General features: G+C 37.5%; 1 protein-coding gene across 9 annotated transcripts in view; it reads right to left on the reverse strand.

The window, feature by feature from the left end:
• Window positions 1-24239, reverse strand: part of MLLT10 (MLLT10 histone lysine methyltransferase DOT1L cofactor) — a 233296-nt gene that overhangs the window by 20812 nt on the left and 188245 nt on the right. For all 9 annotated transcript variants that reach the window (XM_079770544.1, XM_079770543.1, XM_079770542.1 and 6 more), the window contains 3 exons: window positions 18364-18542; window positions 6293-6410; window positions 4839-4911 (listed from right to left, as the gene is read on the reverse strand). In XM_079770544.1, the coding sequence (XP_079626670.1) occupies window positions 4839-4911; window positions 6293-6410; window positions 18364-18542 (370 nt within the window). The remainder of the gene's footprint in view (window positions 1-4838; window positions 4912-6292; window positions 6411-18363; window positions 18543-24239) is intronic.

Consider the following 24239-nt stretch of genomic DNA (forward strand, 5'->3'; position numbering starts at 1 on the left):
CCAGGTTCGATTCCGGTCAAGGGCATGTACCTTGGTTGCGGGCACATCCCCAGTGGGGGGTGTGCAGAAGGCAGCTGATCGATATTTCTCTCTCATCGATGTTTCTAACTCTCTATCCCTCTCCCTTCCTCTCTGTAAAAAGTCAATAAAAATATATTTTTAAAAAAAATCACATGATCATATCAATAGATGCACAAAAAGTGTTCAACAAAATCCAACACACATTTTTAAAAAAATATATATTTTTCTTGATTTCAGAGAGGAAGGGAAAGGGAGAGATAGAAAAATCAATGATGAGAGAGAATCATTGATTTGGCTGCTTCCTACCCCCCCACAGAGGATGGAGTCTGCAACCCAGGCATGTGCCCCTGACCGGAACCACACCAGGAACCCTTCAGTCCTTAGTCCACTGAGCCAAACCAGCTAGGGCCCAACACCCATTTTTGATAAAAACTCTCAGCAAAGTGGGAACAGAGAGATCGTACCTCAACATAATAAAGGCCATATATGAAAAACCCACAGAAGAATGTAAAATTGTCATTATCCACAGATGACATAATATTGTATATAGAAAACCCTAAAGACTCCCCCAAGAAACTACTAGATTTAATAAATGAATTCAGCAATGTTGCAGGATAGAAAAATAACACTCAGAAATCTATGGCATTTAAAAAAAAATCCTCACCCGAGGATATTTTCCCATTGATTTTTAGAGAGAATGAAAGGAAGGGGAAGAGACAAAGAAAGAGAAACATCAATCTGAGACACATCGATTGGTTTCCCCCCACATGCACTCTGACTAGGGCTGGGGATCAAACCTGGGACCCTTCATTTTGCGGGCTGATGCTCTATCCATTGAATCAAACTGGCTAGGGCTCGATGGCATTTTTATACACCAACTAGGAGCCCGTTGCACGAAGTTTTGTGCAATAGACTTTTCCTTCACCTGGCTGCCGGCACCAGTTTTCCGCCAGCAGCAGTTTTCCTCTGGCCACCCGCCGATCAGAGCGCCTCCCGCCAGCACCCTAAGAGGAACTCCGATCAGGAGGCGCTCCGATCGGCGGGTGGCCAGAGGAAAACTGCTGCTGGCGGAAAACTGGTGCCGGCAGCCACGCAATCGGCCACCCCGAGTTCCGCCACCAGCGTCTTCCGCCGGCCCCATGGGGTCGTTTAGGCCGGCGGGAGGAGCGGGGGTCGGGGACTCGCGTGTCCCCGCCCCCCACTCCTACCGCCAGCCAATCGGCCACCCTGAGTCCCGCCCCCCGCGCCTCCAGCCGGCCCAATCGTGGGCGTAGCGGAGTGATGCAATTTGCATATTACATTTTTATTATGTAGGATAATGAACTCTCAGAAAGAGAAACTGAACAAACAACCCCTTTACCATTGTAACAAAGAAATTAAGACACTTAAAAATAAACTTAACCAAGGAGGTAAAATACCTATATTTGGAAAACTACAGAATGTTGAAAAAAGAGACAGAAGATATAATCGGAAGAATATACCATGCTCATGGACTGGTAGAATTAACATCATTAAAATGTCCATACTACCCAAAGCAATATATAGGTTCATTGCAATCCTTATTAAAATACCAATGATATATAGCCCGGCCAGTGTGGCCCAGTGGTTGAGCGTCGACCTATGAACCAGGTCACGGTTCAATGCCCGATCGGGGCACATGCCTGGGTTGCAGGCTCGATCCTCAGTGTGGGGCACGCAGAGGCAGCTGATCAATGATTCTCTCTCATCACTGATCTCTCTCTCTCTCTCTCTCTCTCTCTCTCTCCCTCCCTCCCTCCCTCCCTCTCTGAAGTCAATAAAAATATATATTTTAAAAAATGGCATATTTCACAGATCTAGAACAAATACTCCAAAAATTTATATGGAACCAAAAAAGACACTGAAAATTTATATGGAACCAAAAAAGATACTGAATCATCAGAAAAATGCAAATTAAGACAATAATGAGGTACCACTTCATACCTGCCAGCAGAAAGGCTTTTATCAATAAATCACAACAACACTGAATAGCTGCAGCAATCTTGAGAAAGAAGAACAAAGTTGGAGAGATCACAATACCAGATATCAAGCTATACTGTAAAGCTATTATAATCAAAACAGCCTGGTACTGGCACAAGAACAGGAATATAGATCAATGAAACAGAACAGAGAACTCAGAAATCAACCCAAGCCATTATGCTCAGTTAATATTTCACAAAGGAGGCAAAAGGGTACAATGAAGTAAAGACAGTCTCTCCAATAAATGGTGTTAGGATAATTGGACAGGTATATGCAAAAAATTGAAACTAGACCACCGACTTACACCATACACAAGAATAAACTAAAAATAGATAAAGGATTTAAATGTAAGTCATGAAACTATAAAAATCCTAGAAGAAAACGTAAGCAGCAAAGTATCAAACATCCCATGTAGCATAAAATGTCTAGAGCAAGAGAAAGAAAGGGAAAATAAACAAATGGGACTACAGCAAAATAAAGTTTGGCAGGGCAAAAGTAACCATCATCAAAATTAAAAGGGAATCCTCTGTATAGGGGAACATATGTGCCAATGATACATCTGATAAGGTGTTAATTTCCAAACATACGAAGTACTCATACAAATCAACAAAAGGAAGACAAATAATACAACTTAAAAATGACAGAGAACCTAAACAGACACTTCTCCAAAGAGGACATACAAATGGCCAAGAGACATATGATAAAAAGCTCAACATCACTAATCATCAGAAAAATGCAAATTAAGACAATAATGAGGTACCAAAATTCACACCTGCCAGCAGAAAGGCTTCTATCAATAAATCAACAAACAACAAGTGCTGGTGAGGGAGGATGTGGAAAAAAAGGAAACCTAGTACACTGCTGGTGGGAATGCAGACTGGTACAACCAATGTAGAAAACAATGTGGACTTTGCTCAAAAAATTAAAAATGGGATTGCCATTTGACCCAGTAATCCCCCTGCTAGGAATATAGCCTAAGAAGCCTGAAATACCAATCAGAAAGAATACATGCACCCCTATGTTCATAACAGCATTATTTATAATAGCTAAGACCTGGAAACAGCCCAGGTACCCATTCATAGATGAGTGGATAAAAAACCTGTGGTACATTTATACCTTGGAATACCATGCAGCCATAAAAAAGAAGGATCTCTTACCCTGTGAGACAGCATGGAGGAACCTGGAAAGTATTATGCTAACCGAAATAAGCTAGTCAGAGAAAGACAAATATCACATGATCCACTTATATGTGGAATCTAATGAACAGAATAAACTGGCAAACAAAATAAATCCAGAGATATGAAAGCATGCAACAGACTGATGATTCTCAGAGGGAAGAGGGGAGGGGATTAACCAAAGAACTTATATGCATATATGCAAAATCCACGGACACAGTCAATAGCGTGGTGAAGGCCTGAGGAGGGCGAGGAAGTGAGGAGAAAGGGGACAATGGAGTGGAAAAAGGGGACATCTATAACACTTTCAACAAAAAAGATAAATTTAAAAAAAAGAATTATGTAGAAAAAAGGCACTGCTAGATATACCACCACCTAGGAAATACAAAATTAGAGGTTACTGTACTAATCTCTTTAATGACAAATGTTTCTTAATAGAACTTCCCTGATGTTATCAGCAACACAGTAACACTGATACTCATGGCAGCTATTACATAGAAATTTTAATTTTTTTTTTAATCCTCAACTGAGGATATCTTCCCATTGATTTTCAGAGAGAATAGAGTGGAGAGAGGAAAGGAAAGAGAGAGAGAAACATCAACGTGAGAGAGACACATTGATTGGTTGGTTGCTTCCCCAACTGGGGCAGGGCATTGATCCTGCAACTGAGGTTCGTGCCTTTGACCAGGAATCAAACCTGAGACCCTTCGGTCCGTGGACTGGTGCTCTAACCACTGAGCCAAAAATTTTAATTTTCAACAGAATTGTAAAAAATTCCCATAGTTGAACATTTTTAGTTTGCCATGGTTGAAAAAAAGTTTCTAAAATGGGCTTTTTTCTCCTCCTGCTCTCCATTCTCACCCAGTCTAAATCCATACTTGAGGCAGAACTTACAAAGATTAGAGAACAGAGAGAAAACAAACCAGAAGAAGGTGTAGAAGGTGAAAGTGGAATAAAATTAGTAAAACACGGACACAACATTTCCTACTATCATTCTCCCCATTGAGATAGAAGATTTGGGGCACTTAGATTGTGCTAAGAGAAATTCAATCCTTCAGTACAACTCTGATTAGGAGTGTCCTAATAAATGGTCCCTGAATTCTTTCATATAATATCTAAAACAATTTCAAAAAATAATGTAACACATTTGTTATACTTTGATTCAAACAATTCTAAGAATTAGAGGGATTTCAGAGATGAACAACAAGAACTTCATTTACTAAATTAGGAACTAAAGACTAAAGTTTTAAGTGAATTGCCCACAACAGAACTAAAACTGGAAGCCTAAGTTGAAAGCCTTGACTCTGTAGCTTTAAGAGACTTGAAGACTATTTTATGAGCAAAAAGAATTCCCCAAATTAATACATTAATAGTACCAGCAGCTAAATACACAAATAATAAAAACAAGAGAGTTCAAACTGATTGGAAATCTAAGAGTTTTAACTTTCAAAAAGCTTAGAAAACTGTGTTAAAATTAATATTCAAATTAATTCAGAATCATTTTTCCTGACTGTCCAGACATGCTTCTTATCTTCAGAGTGCTTTTATAGCCTCACAAATGTACACTCTGCTGATGTGAGATAAAGAAGTTTCCGATCTAAAATGTTTCCTTTGCCCACACTTTGCCGGGTAAATAATGCTTACCTCGGCGAGAGACTTCCTCGGGGCGAGCTTCCTCGGCCAACAAGGCTGCGGCCATTGTCTCCAAGATCCTGATCTGCAGAGTAAATATTTCACAGCTGATAAAGTGACTCTCTAGATAAGAGATTTTAATCGCTTGCCCTGATTTTTCCCTAAAACATATATAAAACCTTTAGCACTATCTTTGTATTTACTATGAAAATAAAAGATCTAGTATGTTGCTAGTTTAAAATTGTTGAACTGTGGCATGTAAGGCGTTGTCTCTACATGTTTCTGTGGGTGTAGAAGGCCATGGATTATTTCTGTTCTTTCATTCCTTTCAATTTTACAGCACAGAAGTGTGGTTTGCATTTGCAGTACCCTCCCCTCAGCCACTTTTAATTTCTATGGTTAAAGTAATGAATCACAGCGGTGAACTGGTAATCTGCATGCTTATCACAACAAATCCTTACACTTTGTTTTTAACACTTTGCAACCCAAGAGAAGTAATAAAATACATAATGTATTACATAGAGCCACACACCAAGATTAAAATTATACATACATACATATACATACATACATATATACATATATGTTAATTACAGGGAACCTCACACCAAGAATAAAGTTAAATATAACGTTAAATATCCGAATTGACAAAAATAAGTAGGAACACAGAATTCTGTATTTAAAAGGAAATTTTTATTTTCTTCAAAATATTCCTGAGGTAACAGAATATCTCTGCTTGAAAAGTAACTTGTATTTCCTAGTTAGTTGCTTATAAAATCACCCTATCTGGCCTCTTTCAAGGTTGTCCTCCCCTTATTCAGAGTCAGGTAACCTTTGACCCTTAAAGGGTAAAGACATGACTGATCCATTCTTGGTGAACTGCTAAACCGATTCCCTTCCCCCAAACAGGCATGACTACTTGGACATGTCAACAAATCCTTAAGGATGGAATGAAACAAAGCAAATCCAGCAACTCATTAAAATAGTACAAGAGGCAAATGCTACAAAATGTCAACTGGTCAAAATTCACAGGATTACTAAACACTGTAGAAATTCTCTAACAGGATTTTTTTTTTTAACCAAGTTTGTGTAATGCAATTTCATGAATTATGCAAATAAAGGTTTAGGCTATTCACCAAAAAGCCCAGTGTTATGTTACTTTCATTGCATAGAACTGAGAACTGAACACATCAATCACAGAAGTCACAGGAGACATTGTTGCATTCCTGCCTGCTGATGCTTCTGCTTAAACATTTCCATTTCAGAGAGTGAAAAAGGCACAGAACTATTTTGCAGCACAGCATACTATTTACTTCCAACTGTGATTCTTCTCGTAAAGAAAAAAAAGGCATAATTCTGTATTAAGCACACCTTTAGACTTTTCAAATAAAATAAGCCATTGAGGGGGAAATTTCACTGGGTAAGAGGACTAGAATTTTAGAGTTTAAAAATTCTTGAAAACTTACCTGTTTGAGTGTTTTCAGACTGAGCTATAAGAGCTGCCACTGAAGAATTTGTATTTAGTCTATTGCCATACATATGTGATGGTGCCTGACTAAGAGAAGATCCAGATAGGGCATTTGCCTAAATAAAAAGAATTACAAAGATAAGTGAATTACATTTCAAAAATCTTAATACTTTTCCTCCTGATGGACCTGATAACTATTTACTCCAACCTACGAATATAAGCAAAAATTCATAACTATCTGAAGAGCAAATTTCATTCTCACTTGTTTTACCATTACATTTCAGTTTTTGAAGTTACATAACTCCATTTTTTTTTTAAACACTCAAAGGTAACTATTCCTACTTTAATTTCCAAGTATGTAGTCAGTATCAAAACCCAGTGGTATGGTAACCATGTGAACATATGACTATTTAATCTTATTAAACCACTATAAAATAAGGGCAGGTAGACAACAGATGTCTAACATGCTTTTTAGTCTCTTACATCATAGGATGCTAAGGAGGTCAAAACGTCCAACATCTATTTTTAGTATTTTAACTCTACAGAGCCTTATTTCCATTAACTGTCATTAGTAAAACCTGCACACTATTTTGTTACTTTCTATTTTGATAGACTTGGAAGCCTGCTGCTTTTTCTGTTTTGTTTTTATTTTAAAAGGAAGCAAACAGGCATTACAAGTATGTTTTCTATAGAATGTAAGGCTCAACGAATCACAGCTTTGCTCTGACCCCATATAAGGCACTGTCTTTTTGGCAGGAAGCCAGCTCTACTACTAACTGAAGAGCTGGTCCAAAGTTTGTGATTCATTCATGTTGCTAACCACAATTCTGAAGGCCTCTACTGGGACTGGTGCCAAACAAGCGAAAATGAACCCTTAAACAGATGAAGCTAAGGAGGCTGGCCAAAGTCTTGCGTAATCCATTGTAATAAAAATGCCTTCTTTGATGTGAACAGTTTTTCCCACTTTCCAAGAATATTATAACCTTAAAATGTGGCATTTTGGAAGCAAATCTCTGGTACACAAAATACTGTCATATTCACAGAAGGCTATTACTAGCCTAAAATACTCTTCAGATTTAACAGAACCACAAAATTTAAAATACACTTCATATTCTTTTTCATGAATGAAATCAAACTTAAGTTTTTATAAAACGAATCACTGTATAGTTATTTCAGAACGAAATTCTGAAAAATAATTTCAAGTATTGAAGCACATCTAATATAAAGAAGTTGAGTAACAGCAGAACAAAAGATGTGGGACATTTTGAAATGTATAACTACACACAAGAGACCAAGACGACATAGTAGTTATAAAAAGCAAAATCTTACAGAGAATAAACAATGTTTCTGGAAAGACTCAGACCCTGACATTATATCTGGCCTCTAGACAACTTATTAAGCAAGAAAATTTGACTTTAAGTTCATAGTCTTCTTGATGCAGAATCATGCCTGTCCTTGCTTTCCATTGTTTCAAAGGATATATTTCACAGTTCATACTTTAATGTTTAAGATCAATTGGTCAATTTCTGGGTTTCGTTTTTCCTCTTATTAAAGATATGTATACAAAGCCTGTAAGTTTGTACTGTAAAGTCCTATTTAACCATCAACTAGCTTTAGTCAAAGGTAAGTCATAATTTTAACCTGACGATCAGACTAGATATTTATCATGTATTTAGTGTTATATACATAAAATATACAATTCATAAGTAAAAATATAGTGAGATTTTTTTTTACCTCCCCAGAAGTCAAATACTTGGGAATCTTGGCTACTTATCAAATAACTTAGAAAAAGAAAAATCCAAACAAACAGAAAGACCAGATGTTACCAGCGACATGAGTTAAAATCTCAGGTACCTTATACTTAAAAATGCCTTTCACTGAGCCAATTTACTCTTACTCTAGACATAATTCCAAAAAGATCAACTAAGCATAAAAAAGATTAGAAGTGGAAAATTAATTAGACAGAGGAAGAAAAAGTAATATCTTAAGACAGTTTGTTGGCAGCAAGAAGTAACAGCTGACAGCAAAAGAAGAGAAAAATATGAGCAAGAATAAACATATTACAGAGTTCTGGTGGGGTGGTACTCAAAGAACATAGATATCTAGAAGCCTTAGTATATGCATCTTAGCCTTTAAAAAAAACCCCACATGTTTCTATTGACTAGAGAGAGGAAGGAAGAAGGACAGAGAGGTAGAAACATCAACGAGAGACAGAAACATCGACTGGGTGCCTCCTGCACATCCCCTGTTGGGTATTGAGCCCGTAACCCAGGCATATGCCCTGACAGGAACTGAACCAGTGATCTCTTGGTTCATGGGTCAATGCTCAACCACTGAGCAACACTGGCCAGGCTACATCTTAGCATTTTGATTCTCCTTTTTCATGCAGTCATCTTTTACTGAATCAGAACTAATATTATACCAGTTGGATTACTTTTTCAGTTCCAATTATCAGTTTTATGAGCTGCCTTAGTCTCTTGGTAAAAACCAAAAGATCCTGCCTGGCTGGTGTGGCTAGTGGTTGAGCTTCGACCTAAGCACCAGAAAGTCACTGGGCTGATATCTGGTCGGAGCACTTGCCCAGGTTGGGGTCTCGATCCCCAACAGGGGGCGTGCAGGAGGCAGCAGATTGATGTTGATCTTTCTCTCTCATCGATGTTTCTCTCTCTTCCTCTCCTTCCCTCTCTAAAAAAAAAATAAAAATCAATAAAAATATATTAAAAGAAAAAAAAGAATCAAAAGATCCTACTCTAATCAGAAATACATCCTTTTCCAGGAAGGGTTCCTTCTATCAAGGGCTTTATATTTACCTTATCAGCTTCAAATTTCTTTTTAGCTTCAAATTTCTTGATGTAGTCTCCAAATTATCTTAGCTTGCATATAACACACTAGACTCACTATACTAAAAATTCAAAATGCAAAGTAGAACAACAGATCATGTTATCTGCTTAACATGATCAGCATAATGACTATTATCAGGAAAAGGATAAGTCATCTTTAACATAATTCCAAAGCAGAAAAATACATATTTTATAAAGATGGCAGGCAAAAGTAAATTAATAATAATAAACTAAAATGGGAATGCATTCTTGATTATCCTAAATGACCCATTTCCCAAATTTTCTGAATGGGTAAAAATTATCTGGTAGTAGTTGTTTTTAAATTATTGCATTTATCTAAATGAGAAACTTTCAAAAGAGATAAAAAAAATGTTATTAATTTTACCAGGGTAGAGTTTTGTGATGTATTAAAACATCTAAACTACTCTATATTAAAACTCAATTCATTAACATCATATCATGTTAAGCAGATAATATGAGTCACCAAAGACTCCACAAATGACTGACACTGTTTAGTCACTACTTCTGAAATGATGTTTAGAATGGTTAATGCTGGGAACCCTTAATAACTGTTGGCACCATAGGTAGGGCCAAAAAAATCCCCAACATGTTAGTGTAAAGATTCCATAACTTAGTATCAATGAAGGAGGTTACCTAAGAGAGTAGGGAAAAGAAAGACACCTTACTGAGAAGAATACATAAATAATGTCTGGCAATGTGTAGACTCAAAAATTTTTGTTATCATTAATAAGTGAAATCACTAAGATTCAGGGGGGATGGAAGGATCTCCATGTGAACCTAAAGAAACAGTGGTTATGAAGCATAAAGAGCACTGAAAACTTTTATATAAAAGAAATCTGGAACAAGGAATAAAGGAAACAATATGCACACATTTCTCCACAGTATACTTTGGACATGGACTTTAAACAGTACATGGAAAGCAAATTACTAATGTATCATAAGTCTCCTTCAGAAAACCTGATATAAAGACTAGGAATATTCTTCACTTCTGGAGGAAAAAAAAGCCTCCCCTCTCAGTTTTCTTGGTCTACATTTGTTTTTTTTTAATATTTATCAAGATATGAATATAATAAATGTTTTCCTCTTTAGCTATACTATGAGAACAACAAAATGTAAGTACCAGGTCAAGCAACTGAGAACTAAGGCCAATTTTAGGGTATACAAGAGAGGACTATACTAAACAGGAGAGTGTGAGTCCCACCAAAGAGGGTTAACCATTACTCAGGTACAGCCCCTGGTTGACATGTAGAAATGATGGTCCACAGTTACCAACTTTTCTAATTTTTAATTTTAAATGTTGACAGGAAATTTAAATTTAAAAAATATACATATGAAAACATATGTTCCCACAAAAATTCGTACATGAATGTTCGCAGAGGCATTATTCCTAATAGCTAAAAAATGGAAAGAAATCAAATGTCTATTAATTCATAAATGGATTAACAAAATGTGGTTAAAAAAAAAAAGAGACTGGCAATTCTTTATAGAGGGCAGTACCTACCTTATGACATGTCAATTTTATCTTGCCCAAGTAAGGAAAATGGCTATGTGGACAGATATCCTCCTTGGATCTACTGGCACTATAAGAATATGAGTTGTTAACATTGAGTGAAGGGTATCCATGATATATGTGAAATCTACTCTGTACTGTTTTTGTAACTTTTCTATACATCTAAAATATTTTCAAAATAGAAAGTTAAAATGAAAAGAGTATGACTACAAACAAACTAGGTACTTGAGACTTTATAGTGTCCCACTGAAATCAAGTCATCTCAAAATGTGAAAGTAGGTGTTAGGTTAGTTCAAAGATAAAAATATTTTATAGAATTATAAATTCATATTGCAATAATAAACGTTTGCTTTAACTTCCAATATATGTTATTTTAGAGAAGTTTTTTTGTTCTCTTCCCAAGATTAATAGTTGAAAGGAACCACTTCCACCAAGATGTTATATTACACTTACTTTAATAACACTTTTGTAAAAGCATAATTATTTTACAAGATAGAGCCAAGGTCAAGCAGAGTAAGAATAAGCTGAACAATTATTGAGGTAAAGCTAAGTTATTTTGAAACAAAATATGTTTAGGTGCCCGAATCATAGAATAGCCTTAGCAAAGTTCTAACTTACTACGTTAACCTTTTGCACTCGGATGTCCAGTGTGACTTGACATGGTTAGCATTAGAATAAAGGAATCAAGAAAAAAGCAAGCGAGTGCAAAGGGTTAAACATCTAGAAATATGTGTGAGTCTACCAAGGCAGTGTTCAAACTCAAAGCAAACCAAAGCAATTTACTGTTTTCTAAGTAGACTGACATATTAAAATATTAGTAAGATGAAAATTACATTTCAGCTTGAAACGTCCCTATTAATAGTTTACCTCTTATATGAAACTAGAGGCCCGGTGCATGAAATTCGTCCATGGGTAGGGTCCCTAGGCCTAGCTGGTGATCAGGGCCGATCTGTGGGGTGAACAGTGGGGAGATTGGGACCCCCGCTTGCACCCACCTTGGCCTGGTGCTGCCCGCTCACCGGCCCCACCCCCCACCACCATCACCAGTCGCCAGGGCGACCAGTGGGGTGATCAGGGCTGGCAGTGCCTCCACTACTGCCTGCTGCCAGTGCCACATCACCGACACCCGCCATGTTCCATGCCACTCCCTGGTGGTCAGCGCACGTCTAACTCCCAGTCACTCGAACTCCCGCTCATAGGGGCAATTTGCATATTAGCCTTTTATTATAGAGGATATCTATTTGTGACTACAGAGAAGTTTTAAAAGAGCTCTCATAGAGTAAAGTAACTACCAAATTCCTAGGCACTTGGCTCATTCTAAAGGAGTTAGTTGTGGAGGGAAAAAATCAGGCTAAGTCTACTCAATTATGTGAATATCAGACTTAAAAGTGGGTACTGTTTTGGTAGATTTATTTTCCCCTCTAATGTTGATAACAGCAAAAAAAAATGAAATGAAGAAAATTTAGGTTGGAAACAATAGTACCTAGAGCAAAAATTTCACATTTAGAAAGTATCATGGCAACACATCATCTAGAGGTGGATATGAAACTTCAAACTTCAGTCATACAGGAAAAGGTTATAGGAAGCATTTTTTAAATACACAATTAACTTGTCAATACATGTTAAAATCAAACAATTCAAACAACTAGCTTTTCCTTCAAGCTTTCCAACCCTGACACATGATTTAAAAATACATTCTTCCAAAATTCTTCGAACTCAACTAAACTGAATATTACTTTAAAAATTCCTATTTCACATATACTATTAGAAGGAAAACCTATTTATTATCACGGTATCAGGCCATCTCACTTGTGCAAGGTACTTAACCTCTCTGTCGTCAATCTATAAAAATGGAGATAATAGTACCTATGCTCATAAAAATATTGTGAGAATTAGCTGAGTGGATATATGTAAAAGGCTTAACAGAATGCTTAGCACATGATAAACAAATTTTAGCTTGTTATTTAAAAAATTGTTTTCATAAGTTATTATGCTTTCCATCTTTGCCATTAACTTTGTTAGAGAATATAATCTACCAATTGTATTCTGATTAACATGGCTATACTTCAAAGAATGAAACGTATTTACCTAAGAAAAATCAGCAGGTATAAATGTCTCATTATGCAATGATATCTTAATTTATATACAGGGGTGAGAAAAAGTAGGTTTACAGTTGTGAGTATGTGAAAGTTTATTCTTATATTATTTATTTATTTATTTATTTATTTATTTATTTATTATTGTATTATTTATTATTACTATCCTTCTTTTGCCCACCCCTGTATAATAGCATAGCAATACTACAAATACAATGTAAGGACACAAATATTTAATGATAATTTATATATTTTTTCAATTTGCAAACACATTTTGACTAGAAAAGCTTCCAGGAAAAATCGGGGAACACTGGAAAGCTTCATATATTCAATTCAAACTGCACTACGAAACGCATTCTGGTAACAGCCCCCATTTCTATGTCAGCTCTACCACTAAGGCTTTAATACTGAGCGTGTGATGAGAGATGAAACCAAGTGTGAACAACTTTCAGGTCCAATGAGTAGGCTGACTGTTAAAGCTGTCAGGTTCAATTGCATCATTCCACATTATTCAATGCCCCAAACTGCTCCCTAATTGTTAGGAGCTTAACATATTCAAAACCACTGTTTAGGCTAATGCTGAAATGCCCTACAATTGAGTTTCTAATAAAGTAGTGGGAGGGATCAAACTATAGTTAAATCACCACTGAACTCATGACTGAACAACAGGACTATATAGAATAGTCAACCAATTCTAAGGTTTCCTAATTGGTTAATATCTAATTAATATATCACCTATCTTCTGGGGGAAAATTAAGTCCCTAGTACTACAGTGGTTACTGAAATAATCTAAGAACTGGAAAAGACCTTAGTCAACAGCTGAACCTAAAATGGATAAAACTGCCTGGCCAGCGTGGCTCAGTGGTAGAGCGTCGACCCATGAATGAACCAGGAGATCACTGGTTGATTCCCAGTCAGTTCACATGCCCAGGTTGTGGGCTCAATCCCCAGCATAGGATGTGCAGGAGGCAGCCAACCAATGATTTTTTCTCATCACTGATGTTTCTATCTCTCCCTTCCTTTCTCTGAAATCAATAAAATCACATTAGAAAAATAAAATAAAATGTGCAAAATTCATATATCTGTGTTAACATGGAATTATGAGTTTTAAAAGAAAAATGTAATACCATTTTTAGCAAAGGAGGTGCTTCTGTAACAGTTGAAATTAATTATGTCCTACAACATCAGTGTAATAACCATTAATTATAAAGTACATTACAGTGTGCAAAGTACTTATTTTCATTTGAACTTCCTAACATACATGTATGGCAGGTAGAACAGGTATTTAAAGTTTTTATTTTATGTATGAAAAAAAATGATGCCCACAAATTTAAAAGAGCTGCCCATAGTTACACTAGTGGGTAGCAAAGCTCCTGGAACCCAAGCTTTCTGACTCAAATTTCTGCTAGTTTGCACTGTGTGACACAAATGGAAACAGTAAAATTCCTAACAATGTTTTTCAAAGAGATACCTCTTAACATACTAGTAGAGACCCATGATTGGGAAATTCATTTTTATGTTACAGATTGGTGAACCAGAGAGCAGGCTCAGTAGTCAGATTGCCTTGCTTCCAAACTTAAGTTTCATCACTTACTGGACATGTGACCTTGTGCAGTTACTTTGACCTTTCCATCATCCAAGTGACGTTACAGAGCACTGATAAAAACTTATTTTGCTCAAAATGTTAACTTCCTTAAAATTATAATCACCCCTAAAATTACTAGAGGCCCAGTGCATGGATCCGTGCACTGGTGGGGTCCCTTGGCCTGGCCTGTGGGGATTGGGCCGAAACCAGCTCTCTGACATCCCCTGAGGGGTCCCGGATTGCGAGAGGGTGGTTCTCAGGTGACGCATCCCTGAATTGGGCTCCCTCCTCTCTGGTTCAGGGTGTGTCACCTGAGAACTGCAGCTGCCAAGTCACCACAGCTCTGTAGCTCCTGCGTTGAGCATCTGCCTCCTGGTGGTCAGTGCGCGTCATAACTACCAGTGGGACAGATGAACTGTCAGTCGCTTAGTCTTTTATATATATAGATTTATTGAAACTTTCATTCTGATCAATCAAGTCAGGTGAATTGTTGGGAAAGTGAAACATTTTCTCAAACAGAATAAAAGTGTCATGATATTAGACACATCATTTGAAAGGAAATTAAGGACTACATCTAAGACAACTCCCTAAAACGCACACACACACGCGTGCGCGTGCATGCACGCACACACGCATACGCGCATGCCAAAGTTATGCTATTAGAAAACAAAAATATTCATAATTGAAGTAAAAGTCTCACAGAAATCTACAAAACATTAGCCATAATATTGTACCTTCAAAATACTTAAATATTTTAATTTACTAAATATCACATAAACCTTGGAAGTTCCTTTATTTAAATTATTTTTAAGTCTATATCCTTTTTATAACAGCAACACAGAGTGAACAATGAAACATGATTATCTACCTGAAGACCGTATCCAAAAGCAAAACCTAGAATGCAGAATATATTAGAATACAATTTTTTTCATTACATTCAGCCTTAAATTTTTAATAAAGAAATCACCTTTCAAACAAAAGCACTTGAATTCTCCCAAAGACAGAACAGAATGAATGTAGAACTAGGAAACAGAGGAGAATATGAAAGGCAAGATGGAAAATTAATGGCAGACCTACAGAAACCAATTTATACCTATACTCATGATACAACAAGAGCATAGCACATCATTAAGAAAATCACATGGACAGTAGTTCTATCTTCCAGTAATGTAAAAAAAACTATAATTTAACTATGTTGCTGATATCTGTGAAAGAATAATTATTCTAAAAACAAGTATATCAAATAAAACATAATGATTTAACACTGAAGAAAACAAAGATGAATTATCCAACATATTAACCAGTGAACTGCCAACCACCCAAAACGGAAACCATCCCCACATCTTGTTTTTATTCTATAGATGCTTATGGCGTAAAAGGGCTATAAGAGGTTTTTTCAAATCAGGGTGCTAAGCATCAGACACCCTTCCCTCTCCCCAACTCTTAACACACAAAAACATCTCATTTTGTTCCCATTAAAGGCACAAATCTATTCCCAGTTTTAATTTCTGTTAGCTTCCTGATCTTACCTCCCTGACCACTTTGCAGAAAACAATTCTTAAAATAGCAATTAATCTACACAAAAGGCCTATCTAAAATCAAGGCCAGAAAGATCAAGAATGACCTCTGGATTTTTCCTGCCGACACCAACCCAGTCACTAAAAATTACAACTTTCCTTAAGTTTTTTGGGGAAAGGAGAGAGGCAAAACATTATTCAAATTTAACATTTCTATTCTCTGATTTATATGTCATGGTTTTCTTAATAACTGTAACAAGACTTCTATAATTACATTTTAAATATTGATTATTTTAATCTACCTTATAGCACTGCTCTCTTAACTTTAAATCATCTACCTATTTTAAAAAAAACCTATATAAAAGGCTAGGATCTGATTATCTAAACACAATGACTTGCGTGATTTGAAAACAAAGAGGGCCTATATGAGTTAAACCAGAAATAAACTTTTGTCATTTTGAAAAGATTCAATTACCAAGTACATTACAATTTTTAAGAGTCCTATCTAAACATTCTATTTATTCTACACATTTTTGTATCCTTTCCCTTGCACACCACCTAGAAAATTCACATTTTGCACATTCAATACCAATAATACTATTGTCTCAGGCAGCTAAATTGAAGTAGTTCCGCTCTCAGTTCAACTGAGAGGTCAACCTGCCTCAGTTGCCTGGAGACTGATGGTTGCTACAGCAGCACCAGATAAGCCAGGCTAAATAAGCTGCAGCTTAAAGGCAGAAAGCCTTTACTGCTGGACTGAAACATAGATACAGTTGTCTCAGCATGTAGCTAGCATTTGAGTCTAACTGGCTGATCACATTTATAAGAGACCCATCTTATTGAAACATGGAAAGAGGATAAACACTAAAGATTTTAATTGGACTGAATCCTGGATTACTTGCAACTGTGATTTCTTTGTTCTTTAGTTGTGTCATATGTTAAGTGGAATTTTCCCTCAAGCTATAAATTTCTCTTTACCACCACTTCCCCCATCGACCTCCCTAATGCCAATCCCTAAAACCACAAACATAATGAATAAGAAGAAATGAGATTTTTGCTTAAATCAACCTGGAATTAACCAGAGAGTAATTAAAACAGACTTTATAAAGAAAGAAAAATGCAAATGAAAATGTTCCTATGAGACTTTATCCAAGAATATAAAGCTATCAACAGCATATGGCTACACTCAATTAAAATTAAAAGAGATAAAATAAAAACAAAGATATTTATCTTTTCACCCTCTCTATCTCCAAATCCCTATTATTATGGCTATTTCACTAAGGCTAGTGAAATACCCTAAAGAAGAACTCTCCTAAACCAGACAAACTCCACTTATTCAGGTTAAGAGGCTCACCAAATAGTTAACTTTCATTTTCAAAGATAATACCACTAATCATGCCATTGATTTTCTGTGACCAACTGTCTGTTGTTTATTCTAATATGTAACCTAATTATAATGGTGATTGTTTATACTGTATAATTATATACTTTAAAAATAACAATGCTGTGCTTTGATGTACAGCCTACAGAAAATACTAGAAAAGTATCTACATTCTAAAGGCCCATACAATGGAAATTATGAAGACATACATAAAGCATAAGTTTACAGCAAGTTACAAACAACTATTTAGTTTTTTGCAATTAGACATTTATCACTGTTATAATTTTCTCAAAATGTTAACACACTTACTTCTAGAGCTTTGCATAAAAGAAAAATAATAAAAAATTTCAAATAAATAAATATTTTATATACTTTAGGAATTTTAATATATTGCCTTTAGGGAAATGTGGGGGTAGGAATGGGCTGGAGATGGGGTGTATGTGTGTATGTGTGTGTGTACATAGCTTTGCCCATTTGCTGTTCTTTTTATTCAAGATCATGATTTTTCTGATTTGACTCTTGCTTTTAAAGCATTCCTGTAGACTAGATCACCTATCAAATTACAGATCAAAAGTGGAGGAAAAGCATAAATAAAAAACCAACAGCATAGTCACCATTATTTACAATATTTATGAACATTCCTTCTCTGCCACTAGGAGTAAAGTCATATAGTACTTAAAGGGATCTTTTACTCTTTATTCTATATTCACTTTTTATTCTATATTCTCATACACTGGTTTTTAAAAACTTAGACAGCAGATATTCAGACATTATTTGTGTGGGTTTTAAAATTATAAATTTAATTCCACAAGTCCAAAATTGGTTCATAGTTCTTTTAAAAAGTCCAACTTTCTAAAAGAAATAATAACAGCACCCCACAAATTACTATTTTACATCATTAGAAAAAATTTAGCAACTCAGAAAATAATCAGTTGGCACCAACATTTGTCTTCTCTCATGAGTATCGTGTAAAAATGTCTATGATTTCCACTAACATGTCAATACAAATTGAGAAGATACTCTATAAATTCCTATAGGAAACTCTATCTCATTTCTCTCTCCTCCAATCAAACTCACTTTCAAAACAATAACCCATCTTCATGTTATTTTATAATGTACCTGAGTTGTAGCAACAGTAGGGGTTGCAGATGATGCCACTGATGGGGACAGAGCTCCCACTTGTTGCAAATGCCCAGAAGACTGCTGAGGTAAATGAGAACTGGAGACAGGAGTACTAGATCCTGAGCCAGATACTAGATTTGGAAATGATACTGCTACATCATTGCTGTTATAAATACCTGAAAGAAAAGAAATATTTTATAACTTAGCAGTGAAATTTGTCACAGACACACATTAATCAATAAGTTAGAATACCCACATTTCCTCCTGATCCCTCCTCCAATGACAAATTTTATTGGTGGTGGCGGTAAAAAACAAACAAAAAAAACCACGGTACCAGTAACTAAATACTGATTTTTCATAAAACATTTTTTTAAAAAGAGCCTACGTGTGTGTGTGTGTGTGTGTGTGTGTGTGTATATATATATATATATATATATATATATATATATATATATATATATATAAAATGGCTTTGGCAATAGACAGGGATCACATCAGGAATTGCTTTGTAAAAGAGCAATGAAATGTTTTTTAAGTAGAAGAACAAAGCAATTAGAGTTGCATAAAAAGCACTTGGTCAGCCTTTCAAAATGCAGATACTAAGGCTCCAGAATTCATGATTGAGAGGAGGTGAAATGGGAAAAGACTTTGTTTTAAAAAGGTCACTTATGTTAAAATGTAGAAAATAAAATGGAGTAGGACTAGACTTGAGACTCAAAGACCAATAAAGAGCTAATGACATTGTGGGGCACAGCTGTGAGGATAAACAACAGGTGGATTCTAGGGATATTCAGGAGGTAGAATAGATAGGGCTTTGACTGACTAAATGGGGTGCACAGGTGGGGGTAGAGGCGGAGGGGGACAGAGGATTAGGGAATAATCATGACAGTGGACTACTGGGTGGTGGTAACAGTCTCTTCAAGGAACAAAGAACACAGTGGCACTATGGTAAAAGCTAGAAAGGAAGGGGAAATGAGAGTGGAAGCAGGTTATTCTCAAAAAGTGGATGGGAAGAGGAGGAAAAAAGAAAAAAATATTAGAGAGAAAACACGGAGCTATTGGGGGGGGAAAAAAGTGGTTTGTTTTCTGTTGTGCTTTTTGTTTTTTTAAGATGGGAGATCATGGCTCTGGCTGGGTAGTTCAGTTGGTTACAGCATTGTCCCGAAAGGTCCAGGTTGTGGGTTCAATCCTGACCAAGGCACATACAAAGAATCAACCAATGAATGCATAAATAAGTGGAACAACAAATTGATTTTTCTATCTCTCTTTAAAAATCAATAATAATAATAAAAAAAAGATGGAAGATCATGGTCATATGCTGATAATAAAGAGCCCACAGTGAAATAGAGGATCTTTGCAGATAAAAGTAAGAGATGGGATTATCTATACATCAGTGGGGTTCTCAACTAGGGGTGATTTTGCTCCACAGAAGACATCTGACAATGCTTGGAGACATTTTTGGCTGTCTAAGCCAGGGAGTGCTACTGGCATCTAGTATGGAGAGGCAATGGATGCTGCTAAACATCTTAGAATGCCCAGGACAACTCTTCCCAACTAAGAATTATCTGGTCCACAGTGTCAATAGTGTGGAAATTGAGGAATCCTGTTATAAATTCTTGGGAATGTGGGAAGAAATAAGATCCTAAGAACTTGACACTGTAACGAGAAGAAAGCAGGAAAAATAAGAACATTAAGTGGACTATAGAAAAAAAAAATCTTTTTGAGAAACTATAGCCCTTGAAGGCAACAATAGTTATTATATCAATATACAATTTACTTTGTTCTAAAGAACATATTATTGATTCATAATAAGTAAAAGCACCTACATTCTTTAAACGAGAATAAAAGAATTGGGACATTATAAAGTCTTTGCAACTATAATCAAGGCTCCTATGATATCTACAATTTTTCCAGAAAAAAAAAATACCCATAATTTATTTGTTCAACAAATGTATCTATTACGCAAACATCTGAGAGCCCGCTGTTTGCCAGACATTATTCTAAGCCCTGGAGATACAAAGCCATTCAAGACATGTGGTCTTCCCCTTCAAGAAGTTTAATGAAGGGAGGGGGCTTAAAAGGGGAGGAGAGACAATTTCATAAGACTGTGAAGGTGATAGGAACATCCTCAGGGGGTTATGAGTGCATATAAAAGAGGAATCTAACCCAGACTTAGGGCAGAGAGGGTGGGGTGGAGGTGGGAGGTCAAAAAAACTCACTGGAAAAAGCTAATTTCCAAAGGAGCTATATATAGAACAGAGGCAAAGGGTGCTGTGAGGAAAAACACACTTCAGAGAGCAGGGTAAATTCTAACAACTTATAAGGACCATCTGTATAGGCGAAGCAAGAAATGAGGAGAAAAAAGAAGCAGAAAATAGATTAAGAAGAACATTACAAGTTAAAATGTAAAAAGTTAAAAATTTTAGAGACAATAGGAAACTACTGAAGATTGTAAACAGAAGCTTGATGTGATCAGATTGGTGTATAAGGAAAACATCAATCACTGGCGCACACAAAGAATAGACTGGGAATGATATTTAAATAAACACCGAGAAAGCTATAAAGGATTGCTACAATAATACTGATGATCAAAAAACAGGAACTGAACTAAGGTAACAGCACTAACGAGATATTACAAAGGCAAGGTTCAGAGGACTGGTAACTAATTAGACCTGAAGAAGAAAAAAAAGGGAAGACTCAGGAATGACTATGAAGCACCAGTAAAGTAGGCATGAGAGTGGTGATACCAGTCACTGAAGCAGGAGTAACAATTGAGAATATCCAGCATTTGGTTACTATATGTAGGTAGGTCACTAAGATAATAGCCCAATGAGGTAAATATCACTTCCATTTTACATAGGAGCAAACATTAAAGAAATAACTTGTGTTTGAGCTCCAGCTGAAGGAGAAGGTCTCTATACAATTGCTCATACAAAGCAAATTGTCTGCAAATCGACCAGTGGTAAAACACAAGGAAGCAACGGACTACAAAAGCTGCTCCAAAGGTGCGCCCTCTACTGGAGGGGTGAAGAAACTTAGGTTACAAGCCTGGCACAGTGGTACTCTGTGAAATTAAATGTTATCAGAAGTCCACTGCATTTCTGATTTGCAAACTTCCCTCCCAACATCTGGTGCAAGAAATTGCTCAAGATTTCAAAACAGATTTGTGCTTCCAGGGTGCAGCTACTGGTGCTTTGTAGGAGGTAAGTAAAGCCTGTCTGGTTGGCCTTTTTGAATACATCAACAATTATGCCAAAAGACATCCAACTAGCATTCCACATATGTAGAGAACGGGCTTAAGAATCCACTATGATGGAAAGCATTTCATTCTTAAAAAAAAAAAAAAAATCATCCTAGTTGGTTTGGCTCAGTGGATAGAGAGAGCATCAGCCTGCAGACTGAAGGGTCCCGGATTTAATTTGGGTCAAGAGCACGTACCTCATACCTTAGTGCAGGCTCCTGGCCCTGGTCAGGGCGCATGTGGGAGGCACCAATCAATGTGTCTCTCCCTCTCTCTCTCCCTCCCACTCTAAAAATCAATGGCAAAATATCTTTGGGTGAGGATTAAAAAAAATAATAATTAAAAACATTTTTTTCTTCTTCCTATTATTGGGAGTTATAAACGTTAGGTATTTTTTCCCCATAGGGTCAAAATGTAGTTAAGTATATGATTACAAGTGGAAAATGGAGGCTAGAAATCAGGTATTGGCAGTTTTTTCATTTTCATTTGTGTGTGAATTTTAAAAACATAAATGTGGGCACTTATAAAGCATTAATGCAAGTCAAAATGTTTCAGTGAACAAATTTCAGCAGTTCAACTTCAGAATAATCTCTATATATAAAAGATTAATATGCTAAGTGTCCAACCAGTCGCTATGATGCACACTGACCACCAGGGGGCAGATGCTCAACACAAGAGCTGCCGTGACGCGCAGAGAAACGGCACCATGGACCTGGCACCCACAAAGCAACACTTGGCTTCCCCCAAGTGGGACACAGGCCCTGCCACCACACCAGAGCGACAGCCCACCAAATCACAGCTGACGCTTCCGAGACCCCATGGCGCAAAATGCGGCCCACAGCCCAGCCCAGCCTGGAAACAGTCGCTGTGGGTGCCGGGTAAGGATGTCACATAGCAATGCCTGGCTTCCTCTCCCTAGCAACTAGCCTCCTTGCAGTTTTTCAGCTCAGGAACACAACTTGCTTTATAGCCAGGTGGAAACATTTCACACTTTAACCAAAGTCTGTGAAGCGTTTTCCTGTGCCTCATCTCATTTGATCCTCACAGAAGTCCTGGAGTAGGTAGATAGGAGACTCGGCGGAATCCTATTTTCTTTTCATTAGCCAGAAAACGGAGATTTAGAAAGCTTAGAAACTTGACCCGACTGAAAAGAAGTAAGAAATGGTGGACCTTGAAAATGACTTCAGGATTTCTCACTGCGCAGAATATAGTCAAACACTGCTGCAGTTAAATATTTTACCCTTTGTTCTCCCTGTGTGATCTATAATAATAATCTGCTTGGTGTTGATATTTACTGCTGTGTTGCTGATAATTACCTGAAAGAGAAGTTGGGGTGCTTCACTGGGCTGGAAAAAGTTTAGCTACATCAGAAAGCAGGTCTAATTAAGCAAGCTTATTCTATCCTATCTAATAAAGAGGGAATATGCTAATTGACCCCCACACCATCACAAAGATGGCAGCACCCACAGCCAATAATGAGAGAATATGCTAATTGACTGCCCCAGAATAGCTGTACCCTGTGAGAAGATAGTCTAAGTAAATTGGGAGAAGATCAATTCTGCTTTCAGCCTGCAATAAAACTGTCATAGGGATTTACCAAATAAGATAAAATAATGATTGGCAAAGAGGAGCAGTATTGGCAGCTCAGGAAGGCTAACAACATTGCAGTGTCTTGCCAGTCTGAAAAAAGGCGACCTAATCCTATCTAATAAAGAGGGAATATGCTAATTGACCCTCATGCCATCACAAAGATGGCGACACCCACAGCCAATAAGGAAGGAATATGCTTTGACTGCCCCACCCTCAAAGATGGCAGCACCCACAGCCAATAAGTAGAGAATATGCTAATTGACCCTCATGTCATCACAAAGATGGCGATGCCCACAGCCAATAAGGAAGGAATATGCTAATTGACTGCCCCACCCTCAAAGATGGCGGCACCCAAGCCAATAAGTGAATATGCTAATTGACCCTCACATCATCGCAAAGATGGCAATGTCTACAGCCAATAAGGAAGAAATATGCTAATTGACTGGCCCACCCTCAAAGATGGCGGCACCCACAGCCAATAAGTAGAGAATATGCTAATTGACTGCCCCGCCCTCAAAGATGATGGCACCCACAGCCAATAAGAAGGGAATATGCTAATTGACTGCCCCGCCCTCAAAGATGGCAGCGCCCACAGCCACAAGTTGGCAGCTCCCAGTCCCCTCAGCCCCGCCGGGGTGGCAGGTGTCCGGCTGCTCCACGTCCCTGCCTCCGGAGTTTCCCAGGCTCCTTAGCCCCCCAGACACCCAGGGCCGGCCCAAGGTGCAGGCAAGCCTCGGATGGTGGCTGCCCAGCCTCCCATGGATGGCCTGAGGTGCAGGCAAGCCTCGGACGGCAGCTGCCCAGCCACCCAGGACCAGCCCAAGGTGCAGGCAAACCTTGGATGGTGGCTGCCAAGCCTCCCAATGAGGCTTGCGCTGCCGGCAGTGGCAGCAGCAGAGGTGTGACGGGGCGACACCTTCCCCTGATTGTCGGGTTGCCTCCCACCCCTGAGGGTTCCTGGACTGTGACAGGGAGCAGGCCAGGCTGAGGGCCCCCCTCCAGTGCATGAATTTTCATGCACTGGGCCTCTAGTATCTATAAA

Source organism: Cnephaeus nilssonii, assembly GCF_951640355.1.
Source record: "Cnephaeus nilssonii genome assembly, chromosome: 1".
NCBI classification, from domain to species: Eukaryota; Metazoa; Chordata; class Mammalia; order Chiroptera; family Vespertilionidae; genus Cnephaeus; species Cnephaeus nilssonii.